General features: G+C 40.9%; 1 protein-coding gene across 2 annotated transcripts in view; it reads left to right on the forward strand.

Annotated features, from left to right (window-relative positions):
• Positions 1–8,967: 8,967 nt before the first annotated feature.
• MKRN2 (makorin ring finger protein 2) overlaps positions 8,968–13,743 on the forward strand; it is a 24,084-nt gene continuing 19,308 nt past the window's right edge. The window contains exon 1 of one of the 2 annotated variants that reach the window (XM_007461555.1): positions 8,968–9,058. In XM_007461555.1, coding sequence (XP_007461617.1) covers positions 9,033–9,058 — 26 coding nt within the window. In that variant the 5' untranslated portion in view covers positions 8,968–9,032. The remainder of the gene's footprint in view (positions 9,059–13,743) is intronic. The other variant, XM_007461556.1, reaches the window with a different exon arrangement.

The following is a 13,743-nucleotide window of genomic DNA, read 5'->3' on the forward strand; positions in this document are numbered from 1 at the left end:
TTCAGTGAACAGAGCGGGGTAAAAAAGGTACACACACACATGCATACGTGCATACACATAAAGATTACGTGCTGTTTCCAGTTCAACTTCAGGACTAGTGTTTTTACTTAATCTCTTCTATATTACATTTGTATCTCTTTTCCTCCACACTGAAAACCTTGGTCTCAAGGATACAGGGGATGCTTTATCACACTTTACACAATCTCAGAGTAGCAATAGTAATACTACCACCTCTAATTACGATTAGAGGGTTTTTTTTAATTTTTGCACATACTCTCCCCATCTTCCTCTCATGTATTTAAATGGTTGTCCTATTTCTTCACTGTCAGAGCATCTGCCATTGTAAACCATAAACTCTCCCCTCTAGCCCTCGCTAAGGCTTAGTTTTACACACAAATATCTTTTCATACTCACTGTTAATCCTTTCCTCACTCTAGTAATTATGAAGTTCATTCCTAGAAGATTCCTCAGGAAGGGCTCATAGGAAGACTAGTTTCTGAGTTCTTTTTTTTTTTTTAATAAATTTATTTATTTTTGGCTGTTTTGGGTCTCTGTTGCTGCGCGTGGGTTTTCTCTAGCTGCGGCAAGTGGGGGCTGCTCTTCGTTGCCGTGCGCGGGCTTCTCATTGCGGTGGCTTCTCTTGTTGCGGAGCACGGGCTCTAGGCACGCGGGCTTCAGTAGTTGTGGCTCAAGGGCTCAGTTGTTCCGTGGCATGTGGGTTCTTCCTGGACCAGGGCTCGAACCCGTGTCCCCTGCACTGGCATGTGGATTCTTAACCGCGGCACCACCGGGGAAGTCCCTCTCTGAGTTCTTTTATGTCGATAATTCATCTCTGTTCTTTAGGTCTGTTTTGCTGGTTATAAAATCCTTGGCTCGCACTTTCTTTAATATGTTATTCCATTTTCTTCTGGTATAAAGCACTGCTGTCAAAAGTCTGATGACAAAACAATTTTCTTTCTCCTATAAGTCGTGTTCTTTTTTGCCAATATGCCCAAAGGATATTTCTTTTTTTTTTTTTTTTTAAAGATCAGTAATTTTATTATATGTCTTGATGTTGTTTTTTAGGTTGGTTTATTCAGGCTTGTGGTATGTTCTTTGTAGTTTTTTAACTTACAAAACTTTATTTTTTTAAAGGTTACAGTCTATTTATAGTTATTATAAAATATTGGCTATATTCCCATGTTGTACAATATAGTCTTGTAGCTTATTTTATACCTAATAGTTTGTTCCTTTTAACCCCCTAGCCCTATATTGCCCCTCCCCGCTTCCCTCTCCCCACTGGTAACCACTAGTGTTCTCTGTATCTGTGAGTCTGCTTCCTTTTTGTTATATTTTGCGGTGTGCTCTTTGAATATACAGTTTCGTATCCTTTTTATTTCAGGAAATTTTTCATAAATTATAATTTTGAGGATTTGTTCTGTTTCCTTTGTTTTGGTTTTCGTTTTCTTTTTTGGGGGTGGGGGGGAGTATAGTTGTTTTAAAATGTTGTGTTAGTTTCTACTGTACAGCAAAATGAAGGAGAGCTCCCTGTGCTATATAGCAGGTTCTCGTTAGTTGTCTATTTTATATATATTAGTGTATATATGTCAATCCAACCTCCCAATTCTGTTTTGATTTTCTTCTTCATGAAATTCTATTCTGTGTATGTTGGATCCCTTTTTCTATCTACAATATGCCTACTTTTTTAAAAAAATTGAAATAAAAGTTACATATGTCATTTAAAGTGTACAGTTCTGTGGTTTTTACCTAATCTAAGTTCAGAACATTTTTATCACTCCAAAAAAGAAACCTTGTACCTGTTAGCAGTCACTCCCCATTCTTCCCTCCTACTAACCCCTGGCGACCACTAGTCTGCTTCCTGTCAATGGATTTGTCTATTCTGGACATTTCATGTAAGTGGAATTATACAATATGGGGTCTTTTGTGTCTGGCTTCTTTCACTTGGCATAATGTTTTCAAAGTTCATCCATGTTGTAGCATGTATTGGTTGTTCATTCCTTTTTTATGGCTGAATAATATACCGTTGTACAGAGGTACCATGTTTTGTTTATCCTTTCATCAGTTGATGGACATTTGGATTGTTTCCATTTGGGGGCTATTATGAATAACACTGCTATAAACAAGTTTCATATTACTGTACAAGATTTTGTGTGGACATATGTTATCAATTCTCTTGATTATATACCCAGGAGTGGAATTTCTGGGTCACATAGTAACTCTGTATTTAACATTTTGAGCAACTGCCAAACTTTTTTTCAAAGTGGCTGCATCATTTTCCATTCCCACCAGAAATTTAAGAGGGTTCCAATTTCTCCACATCACCAACACTTGTTATTGTCTGTATTTCTTGTTTTAACCTTCCTAGTGGTTTCGAATTGGTATCTCATTGTGGTTTTGACTTGCACTTCCTTAATGACTAATGATGCTGAGCATCTTTTTTTTTTTTTTTTTTTGCAGAATGCGGGCCTCTCACTGTTGTGGCCTCTCCCGTTGCGGAGCACAGGCTCCGGACGCGCAGGCTCAGCGGCCATGGCTCACGGGCCCAGCGGCTCTGCGGCATGTGGGATCTTCCTGGACCGGGGCACGAACCCATGTCCCCCGCATCGGCAGGTGGACTCTCAACCACTGCGCCACCAGGGAAGCCCCGATGCTGAGCATCTTTTCACGTGCCTGTTGGCCATTTGTATTTCTTCTTTGGAGAAATATCTATTCAAATGCTTTGCCCATTTTTTAATTGGGTTATTTGGGGTTTTTTTTTTATTGTTGAGTTTGTGTTCTTTATATATCTTTGTCTTTTTTTTTGTATTTTTTGTTTCTTTATATATTCTGGATATACTATATATATTCTAAATACTGTCTTTTCACTTTCTTGATGGTGTTATTTGAAGCACAAATTTTTTTAAATTTGATTAAGTCAAATGTATCCATTTTTTCTTTTGTTTCTTATGCTTTTGGTGTCCTATTTAAGAATCCATTGCCTAATCCAATGTCATGAAAATTTATGATTATGCCTTCTTCTAAAAGTTTTATACAGAGTCATATCATTTGCAAGTAAAGATAGTTTTACTTTTGCTTTTCCAATCTGAATAACTTTTCTTTCTTTTTCTTGCCTAAGTGCCCTGGCTAGAAATTCCAGTATAATGTTGAATAGAAGTGTTAAGAGTAAACATCCTTATCTTGTGCCTCATTTTAGAGGGGAAAGTTCTAGTCTTTCACCATTGAGTCTGATGTTAACTGTGGGGTTTTGGTAGTTGATCTTATCAAGTTAAGGAAGTTCTTTTCTCTTCCTAGTTTTTTTGAGTGTTTTTGTTATGAAAGGGTGTTGGATTTTGTCAAATGTTTTTTCCATTTCTATTGAAATGACCATATTTTTGTTTTCTATTTATATGGTGAGTTACATTGAGTGATTTACATATGTTCAACGAATCTCGCACTCCTGGGATAAATCTCACAAGGTCATGGTGTATAATCCTTTTTATATGCTGCTGCATTCCATTGGCTAGTATTTTGTTGAGGGTTTTTATATTTATAAAGTATATTGGTCTATAGTTTTCTTGTGATGTATTTGTCTGGTTTTTGTATCAAGGTGTAGTACTGGCCTCATAGAATGGGAAGTCTTTCCTCTTCTGTCTTCTGTAAGAATCTGTAAAGGATTAGTGTTAATTCTTCTCTGAATGTTTAATAGAATTCACTAGTGAGGCGATTGGTTTGGGGATTTTCTTTGTGGGAAGTTTTTTGATTAGTAATTCAGTCTCTTGTTAGAGGTCTATTCATATTGTCTACTTCTTGAGTCAGTTTCAGTAGTTTGTGTGTCTAATCCAAATATGACGTGAAGAGAATGGCACTTTAGCTCCAAGTTCTTCCCCCACCCCCGAAACCCATAATCCCAGTCTGATCATGAGGAAAACATGAGATAAATCCCAGTTGAGGGCTGTTCTGCAAAATATCTCACCAGAACTTCTCAGAGCTGTCATGATCATCAAAACTTAGGAGATTCTCAGAAACTGCCATCCCAAGAGACGCCAAGGAGACAGGATGACTAGAGGCAATGTGGTGTCCTGGATGGGATCCCGGGACAAAAAAAGGTATAAACTAATGAAATCCGAATAAAGTATGGGCTTTGGTTTATAATAACCTACTAGTGTTTCAACATACATTGCCATATTGATACAAGATGTTAATAATAGGAGAAACTGGATGTGGAGTGTATGGGACGTCTCTACTATCTTCACAACTTTTCTGCAAATCTAAGACTATTCTAAAGTAAAAGGCATGTTTTAAAATGGGAGCAAATACTTCCTCATATAATAAAGGCTGAGAAAATTAATCGTTGGAAGATCTTCAGTATAAGAAATACTAAAAGAGTTCTTCTGGCTGAATAAAAATGATCCTAGATGGAATGGTTGAAAGAAATGAAGAATACCACATTTTAAAACAACATTCATTACAATATGTTGTTGGGTTTAAACATATGCAGAAGTAAAATATATGAAAACAATAGTACAAAATGGGATAGGAGACTTAATGGAGTTTACATAGGTTTTTTTGCATTCTTGAGGAAGTGGTACTAGTGCTAATTTAAGGCACTAGTGCTTTAGTAAATTCACAGACGCATATTGTAATCTCTAGGGTAATCGATAAAAGAATAATTTTTAGGGGCTTCCCTGGTGGCGCAGTGGTTGAGAATCTGCCTGCCAATGCAGGGGACACGGGTTCGAGTCCTGGTCTGGGAAGATCCCACATGCCGTGGATCACTAAGCCCGTGCACCACAACTACTGAGCCTGCCCGTCTGGAGCCTGTGCTCCACAACAAGAGAGGCCGCGATAGTGAGAGGCCCACACACCGCGATGAAGAGTGGCCCCTGGTTGCCGCAACTAGAGAAAGCCCACGCACAGAAACGAAGACCCAACACAGCCAAAAATAAATAAATACATAAATAAAAATTTTTTAAAAAAAGAATTTTTAAATGATAATTAAAAGTGTATAATCAGGGCTTCCCTGGTGGCACAGTGGTTGAGAGTCCGCCTGCCAATGCAGGGCACATGGGTTCGTGCCCCGGTCCGGGAAGATCCCACATGCCGCGGAGCGGCTGGGCCTGTGAGCCCTGGCCGCTGAGCCTGCGCGTCCGGAGCCTGTGCTCCGCAACGGGAGAGGCCGGAACAGTGAGAGGCCTGCGTACTGCAAAAAAAAAAAAAAAAGTGTATAATCAATAAAGAAAAATATGGAATAAATGAAAATACTTAACCCAAAGGAATACAAGAAAGGAGAATAAATAACAGATGATATGAATGGAAAATTAATAGCAAGATGGTAAATTTAAATCCAACTGTATTGCATTTAATGTAAATGGTCTAAATAATCCAATTCAAAACAAAGATTATCAGGTAGGATTTTAAAATTTATCAACTATATGCCATTTACAAGAGATACAGTTTAGATATAAAAATACCAGGTAAGTTGAAAATAAAAGGATGGAAAAAGATATACCATACAAAGACTATCTGAAAGAAAGCTGATATGATTATATTAATATCAAAGTACACTTTTAAATTAAAAGAATTTCTAGACACATTCTAACACATTCTTTCACTGATATAACACTGCCCTAATTAACATGTGCAACTAAGCACAAAGAAGGACATTTCTTAGTGATGTGTTGAAACAAAAAAAAAGCTAAAGCAATCTTAAATTTGTCTGAACCTAAAACACAGCTTCAAAATATATAAATCAGATGTTGACCAAACCAAAAGGAGAATAGACAATTCCACAATGGGATTACACTAGAAATCAGTAAGGAAAAGATAACTAGAAAGTCCTCAGTTGTTTGGAAATTAAGCAGAACACTTCTAAATAACATACGCGTCAAAGAATGGAAATTAGAAAATATTTGAACTGAAGGATAAGGAAAATATGACATAAAAACTTGTGGAACCCAATTAAAATGTACTTAGAGGGAAAATTATAGCTTTAAACACTTAAAAAAGGAGAACATTTGAAAACTGGTCATCTAAATTTCCATCTCAGGAAGCCAGAAACAATAGCAATGTGAATTCAAAGAACATAGAAAGAGAAAATAGTAAAGATATGAGCAGAAATCACTGAAATTAGGAAAAAAACACGTGCAATAGAGAAAATGAATAAAGCCAAAATCTTGTCCATTGAAAAGATTAATAACATTGATAAATTTCTAGTAAAATGGATTTTAAAAAGAGATAAAACAGCAATTATTAATACCAGTAATGAAAGGAGACACCATTACAGATCATTTTTTTAAAGAACATATTATTAACAACTCCATGTTTCATAACTTAGATGAAATGGACTAATTTACTTGGGGGATAAAAAGCTTCCCAAACCTGATAGAAGATAAAATCTGAATAGCCCTATATGTAATACAGAATTAAACCTTTAATAAAAACTCTTATGACGTTATCTGCAGGCTGAGATGGCTTCAGTGGTATGTTCTTCCAAATATTTAAGGAAAAAATTAATAGCTATATTACAGACTTTTCCAAGGAATAGAAAAGAGGGAAGACTTCCAAACTCACTTTATGAGGCCAGCACATCTGAGGTACAAAACCTGACATGGACATTACAAAAAAGGAACACTACATACCAATATGTCTTATGAATAAGGATGCAAAACTCCTAAACACAATATTAACAAATAGAATCTGATGATTTATAGAAAGAATAATATATCATGGCCAAGTGGGGGTATAGCCAAGGAATCTGAGGTTGGTTTAACATTCAAAAATCAATCAACGTAGTTCAACACAGTAACCGAATAAAGGATAAGACATGGTTTTCTCAATAGATGGTTTTCTCAATAGATGGGGGGGAAAAACAGATTTGATTAAAAAAACAAGACATATTCATGATTAAAAACTCTAAGAAAACTAGAATGATAAAGAAACTGCCTTAATTTGATAATGGATAGTTTCAAAAACTCTAGGGCTAACATTTTAATTAATGATGAAATATTAAATACTTTCCGTGAACTCAAGAACAAGACAAGGTGTCCACTATTTCCACTTCTATTTACACTTGCACTGAGATTTTCAGTAGTGCAACAAGACAAGAAAAAGAAATAAAGGATATGAAGGTTGAAAATAAAGTGAAACTGTCATTATTTGTTGATGGCATGATTGTGTGTGTAGAAAATACAAAACAAACAATTAAAATTAATACATGAGTGTAGTATGGAGCAAGCAACAAACAATTAGGACATTTAAAAAAATATCATTTAAAACAGTATCAAAAAAACTCATCTAGGTACCTGGGAATAAATCTAATAAAAGTTGTTGAAGACTTGTACACTGAAAACTACAAATTTTCCAATATTCTTCCTAAGTTTCTGAGAGAAATTTCAAAAGGTCTAAGTAATTAGAGGTATATACCATGCTCATTCATCAGAAGACAATGTTTTTACAGCAAAGTAAAAACAACATACAGCTGTGTATAACAACATGGGTAGATCTCACGGAATGTTGGTCAAAAGAAGAAAGACGAGAGTACATACTGAATTATTTCATTTATATGAAAGTCAAGAAAAATTGAAACAGTTGTTCAAAGAATTGAACAATTGGGAGGTATTGACTGGGCAGTGGCATAAAGGAGCCCTCTGGAGTGTTGATAAAGTTCTTTATATTGATCTAGTTACTGGTTTCATGAGCGTATACATACGTAAAAATTCACATGTATATATGTATTTTGTGCACTTCCCTGTAGTTTGCTATTATCTCAAGTTTTTACAATTTAAAAAATAAATTTTGAAAAAAGCAATGGGAAACTACTGAGAGGTTAATAGAGGTGAATGACATGATCCAATTTATGTTTTAAAAACAGGTTTTGTGGGCTTCCCTGGTGGCGCAGTGGTTAAGAATCCGCCTTCCAATGAAGGGGACACAGATTTGAGCCCTCGTCCGGGAAGATCCCACATGCCCCGGGGCAGCTAAGCCCGTGCGCCACAACTACTGAGCCTGCGCTCTAGAGCCTGTGCTCCACAACAAGAGAAGAGAAGAGGTGCATGGGAAGCCCACGCACCGCAACGAAGAGTAGCCCCCGCTCGCCGCAACTAGAGCAAGCCCGCGTGCAGCAACAAAGTCCCAATGCAGCCAAAAATAAATAAGGTAAAATTAATTATTATTATTTTTTTAAAAACAGGTTTTGTGTGACAGACTAGAAAAGGGCAGGAACAGAAGCCAGAAGACCAGTTAAGAGGCCAGTGCATGGGCCCAGGCAAGGAGTGCCACTTGCTTAGACAGGAACCATTACAGTGGAAATGGAGACAAGAGGGACGCTTTGGAGACGGGTGTGGAAGCAGATCTGCAGGATGTAGTCAACCAGAGGAAAGTGTCACGAATGTTTTTTGGGGTTTCCACCAGAGGAAATGGAAGATGAACAGTTGAGGAACGCCAGGAAAGAAAATGAGGTCTAAAACTTGGGGTGGAAATGGAGATTTTGAAGAAGAGCCAAATCTTTGGATTTTGCCCAGGAGAGGGCTAAGGGATTCCTTAAGTGGGAGGCGAGGCTTGGCGGGGACAGCTGAGGCCGGGTCTGAGAAAGGCGCCTGGGGAGGGTTTGGGTGGGTAGGAGTATTTGGGATTAAGGTGCGCAGCGGGGAGGCGGGAGCTTGGCCTCGGGAGCTTGGCCTCGGGAGGGGTGCGGTAATTCTAGGCCGTGAGAAGCCGCTAAGAAATGCAGTTGGAGAAAGGGGCAGACCCATAGGAACTAATAGTCGGCACCCGGAATAAAACCTGCAGGAATGGGAGGCTAGCCAGGACCCGCCTAGGAGGTTTGAAAATGCCGGATTAGGAGTGCCCGAGATTGAGGGTCGGCCCAGCCTCACCCCTGGGGCGGAACCAATTGTGACGGCGGCGAGGTTTGCTGCCGGCGCTACAAAGGTGCCGCACGGGGACGATGGCGTGCGCCGGCGTGACGCGGCCGCGCGGGATGGGCAGGGCCGAGGCCTAGGCGGCGACGAGAGCGAGAGGCTGCGGCGGGACGGCGGCCCTTCCACCCGACCGCCATGAGCACCAAGCAGGTCACTTGCAGGTCAGTGCGCGGCCCCGCAGGTCCTTCCCCGGATGCGCCCCAGTCCTTCGTCAGGGAAACAAGCCGGAGCGGGGTCGTGGAAAGTGGCTCCCGGTTCGGGGTCCGGCTTCCGCAGGCGAGGCGGGCGCGGCGGCCGAAGCCTGGGGCCCGGCGGCAGGAGCCTGGGACCCGGCGGTGCGTGGCCGAGCCTCGTGGCGACATCCGGACGAAGCCAGCGCGGGCGGCTGGAAGAAAGGAGTGCTGGTGGGGTCCTGGGGGCCGGGCCAGGAGGGTTTAGCTGGAAAAGGTGATTTGGAGTTGAGTAAAGGGGCACCAGGAGGTGGTTTACAGATGGAGATACCACGCAGGTGTAGGCTGTTAATCGTCGGTGAGGGCCTCAAAGAAGCTGGGGCCCCGAAAGCGGCCTTGGTTTCCTAAGAGTTTGGAGAATTCCGATGCAGCGTAAACTTGCAGAGTTAGCGAGTTAAGAATTGCTGTGTGGAAAATAGCATTTACTGGAAGTTTGTTCATTGCCCCGCATATTCCCAAGTCATTTATACTCGTCACCAGTCTTCACTACTAGGCAGACGTTATTCCTGTTTTGCAGTGCAGGAAACTCAGGCTAACGGAGGTTGAGATTCTCATCTTACTGAGAGACCCATTTCCGTGGAGAAGTACAACATTAATGGGTGGCTGGTTGTAGAAAATTCAGAGCCGGGTGGCTGCACTGCTCCTGTTAAATACAAATAACTTGATGAGTAACACCCTCATTCCTTGCTAAGCGTGTGGCTTGAAGGTACTGGGATCCTACCTAGTCTTATTGGACCTGGAAAGTACAATTTTTCTTTTAATAATTGGTTTCAGTTAAGTCTGTGTGGGAAACATTGATTAGGGGGGAGAAAACCAGCCCACAGTTGTATGGTTTGATTGTGTAATGAGCAGTTTATTTAATTATCATCTGTGTTGTTACTTTTTTTCGTTAGTATGTATAGTTGAGACAGCGTAATGTAAAAAGTTGACTGTTCAGCCAGTTTATGTAAGGCCTAGGTGACGTATATTTAGCAGTTGTCAGAAACTTGCACGTAAGTGTCTGTAGAAAAGAGTTTTACTAGGTTATTTGTAATAGAAGGTCTTTTGTGAAGACCTCTGTGTATGTTTATTTTTATTTGTATAAAGTTCCCCCTGTTGGAGTAATATTCTTAGTCATTGTGGACTGTGTAGCAAATTTTGGTTACTGCTCCTAAGATGCGGCCACGTAACGGTGCACGTTTATATGATGCTTTGTAATTGAATCTTAACTCTGTGTGGTAATCTAATTTTACAGATGAGGAAACCTTATGCTCAGGCTTGAACCTTGCCCCTAATTCACATCTAACTGTAGGAACGAAAATGTAAATCAGGATCATCTTGGGTTTTCTCCTTCTATAGTAGGAGATGGCCTGACCTAAAAGCTTTAGTTCTGTTTTTCTCAAATAGGGGTGTCCTGCAGGAAGTTGGTGCAGAGAAGCTAGAGTGGGTTGGAACGTTGGGAATGGATCACTTCTGTTTAAGTACTAACTGTTGCTCGTTGCAGGGGTTCGCAGTGTGCTGGGTGCTCTTTGAGGTTCTTTACAGCCGTGTCGCATGTAATCCAGCAACATGCACCATTCCACAGATCATAAAACCAAGCCTCGGCATTGAAGTGACTTGCCAAGGTTATTCAGCTTCCAGGTGGCAGATGTGTGGCACCAGAAGTTATGCTCTTGTAGGCCCTATGGCTCCCAGATAAGTTTCGGAAATGCTAAGTTAAAGTTTCTTTACTACAGGAATTTTCAAAGCTTTTAATATGGTCATATGAAAGGAAAACTCAGCCAAAACCATAAGGAAAATAAAGGTTACTTGCAAAGAGATGTGAAGGAGTTGGGCCTCACAAGGGCTGCCTCGCCAAATAAAAAACAGAACACATATTTAAAGAGGAAGAACGACCATATTACCAAGACTACCAGGTTTACGTTAGTGTGCTCGTGATGGGAAAGCTTTTCTCAGTTGATTATCTTATTCACTGAAGTCATATCTCCACACATTGGTAACTTACATGAAATGATCCAGGTGTGATTTATTTGGGGGACCAGATCTAAACTGGGTGGTCTGCTGTTTTTGGTTTATGTCAGGGTGCAAACTGTTTTTTGGTTTGTTTTCCTTGCTGTGGGGTGTGATATACTTGCTTATTCTGAATGTCAGCTGGACAGGGAGTTTGTTTTGCTTCCATTCTAATACGAATTATTTCTCTCAGAGAGATGGTTGTGAAATGCTAGGATTCCCAGACGTAATGACAAAGACACTCCATATTTATTGCCTGGAATGCAAGAATGGCCCCTCACACAGTTGTGCTATCAGTCAGCTCCCCTGATTTCTTGACATTCCGCTCTATCCAGAATTTCAATCTGGGGATCCTTTTTTGCTGATTCTTTTTCCAAACCACCTCCCTATGTCTTCCAGTCTGTTTTCAAAGCCCTGGTGCAGGCCTTTATTATTGCTTGGTAACCAGTTTGTTTGTCCTCCTCCTCAATGTGATAGAGGTCCCTTTGTTTTATAATCAGTAGTACAAGACCTAGAATTACAGTTTCCTGAGAGTCTGGCCTAGGGCTTTTGACTCATTGAAAGTCACAAAATATGGGGCATCTTGTGGCCAGTGAGTGGTAGGAAGAGCTTGAGCTCCAGACTTGGGCAGTTCTGGATTCTGATTCTGGTATCACAGTCTCTTTATCTGTAAAATTGGGGTAGTAATGCCTAACCAGCAGCGTTGGTTAAGAGATTGGATAACGACTTACCATCCTAAGAGCATTTATGGTGTGTTAGGCTGAGCACTGACGTGCAGTCTGTGAAGTGCAGCTATATCATATTATAGATGTTGGGGAAACAGGTTTGGAGATTTAATTAATTTGCTCAAGGTCACAGGAAGCTCTGACCTCAGAGTCTTCATTTAACCACTACACTGTACTTTATTTCATCCCCACCTTATCAGTTATTTCAAGCCTACTACCATGCCTCGCATTAGCTGTGTTCCCCCTTGATGGATCTTTTGTCACAGCCATAAAATTTAAGTCTGTGAAATTATGTGCGAAAACATAAAGGAAGGTGACACTGAGAATGCAAATTACCCATATACCTGGGAACGATTTGCAAAAGTGTTTTGCTAGAGGCAGGCACCATTGAAAGACCTGCAAGAAACCAGATTGATTCTGTTTGGTTCAGCCGTCAGGCACAGCGAGAGCCGCTGGTGGTTCTGTGGCCAGTAGTAAACCTCATATCCTTTGCAGCATATAATAGCCGCACCATCTGAAACGGTCTTTGGGGTCACCCAGGATAACAGATGACTTTGGAGTGTCCCCTAGAAAGAATCTCCCTGCTCTGAGTCTCCAGCCATGCACTTCCCCCGTCATACTAGCAACAGCCCACACTCCTCCCCAGCTCATGTCTCAGTCTTCTCTCTAGGAAGATGTAAGGGATGGTTTGGCCATAGGGAAGGGTGAGCAGTTGGAAATTTATTACAGGGTGTAACATGAAAAAGGCCTGGATTAAGCTTAGTATAACCTAGGTGCTGAGAAGTCGCTATAAGTGGATGACAGAGATGCCCCGAAGGACAGGCAGGATGCGCTCAGGGAAGTTTTGTGTTTGTCACTGGGGAGTGGAAATGGTGACATATGCTACAAAAATAGGACTGGCTGGCTCCACCTCTTATGACACTTGTTTCACACCCACCTTTGTTGAAGGCAGTGATGGTGGCCTAGAAGTTATTTTTAAACCTCTTAAAATTTCAGCTCAGTCACTTACAGAAGTGAAATGGCTTTGCGGGGAAGTCACCAGCTTATAGGTGACAAAACTAGAAGCTTTAGGCGGTGGTTAAATATTTTGGATTTTTGATGGGAAAGATAGTGCAATTTGGAAGGCAAGTTTTCTGAATAGGACTTCCTCTTGCATGCCGGGTTAACAGGTAGTATCTGGTAGAGGAGCTCTGGTGGTCTCTTACCCTGATTCTTGCAGGAAATCTTGTCTAGTTCTCCAGAAGCAATTATCAATGAAGCATTTGTTAGATCTCTCTTCTGTGAACCTGTTCTCGTCCACTCTTTGTGAGTTTACTAATCCTGATCATCGGATTTGGCTCTTGGCACTGATTTTCTTTATTTTTTTACTTTTATACCTTCAAAGATTACCATACTTGAGGATGATTGGAATAATGTCACTGTGTTGAGTAGCATTTCTCAAGAAGAATTACCAAACTGCTTAGAAGCGTAATAAACTTTCGTGTCCAGGATCCCCAGACCACCCCTACAGCTAGTGATCGGCTAGAATGACCCATGGGACTTAGCGCATCGTCATACTCAAGGCTAAGATTTATCACAGTGAGTAGTGAGGAGTCACCGATGGATCACAAGGGAGAAGGGCTCAGGCGGCATCTGGAGGGGCCCATGTGCAGGCCTCCTGCCCTCACTTCCTCCCATAAAGGGTCACAGCGCACTCTTTCTCCCGCAGCAGAGATGCAGCAGCAGCATGTGCCCAGGGAAGCCCACTAGAGATCCAGTGCCCTGGACGGTCACCCTCTGCCCAGCATGTACCCAAACCAGGCTCCCAGAAGGAAAGCAGATGTTCAGCGTAAACCACACTGTACAGAGTATAGGCACAGTGAGCCACTTTGATCACTTAGAGACAGTTTATATCAGTGTAGG

The sequence above is a fragment of the Lipotes vexillifer genome, unplaced genomic scaffold (assembly GCF_000442215.2).
Source record: "Lipotes vexillifer unplaced genomic scaffold, Lipotes_vexillifer_v1.1 scaffold889, whole genome shotgun sequence".
Taxonomy (NCBI): domain Eukaryota; kingdom Metazoa; phylum Chordata; class Mammalia; order Artiodactyla; family Lipotidae; genus Lipotes; species Lipotes vexillifer.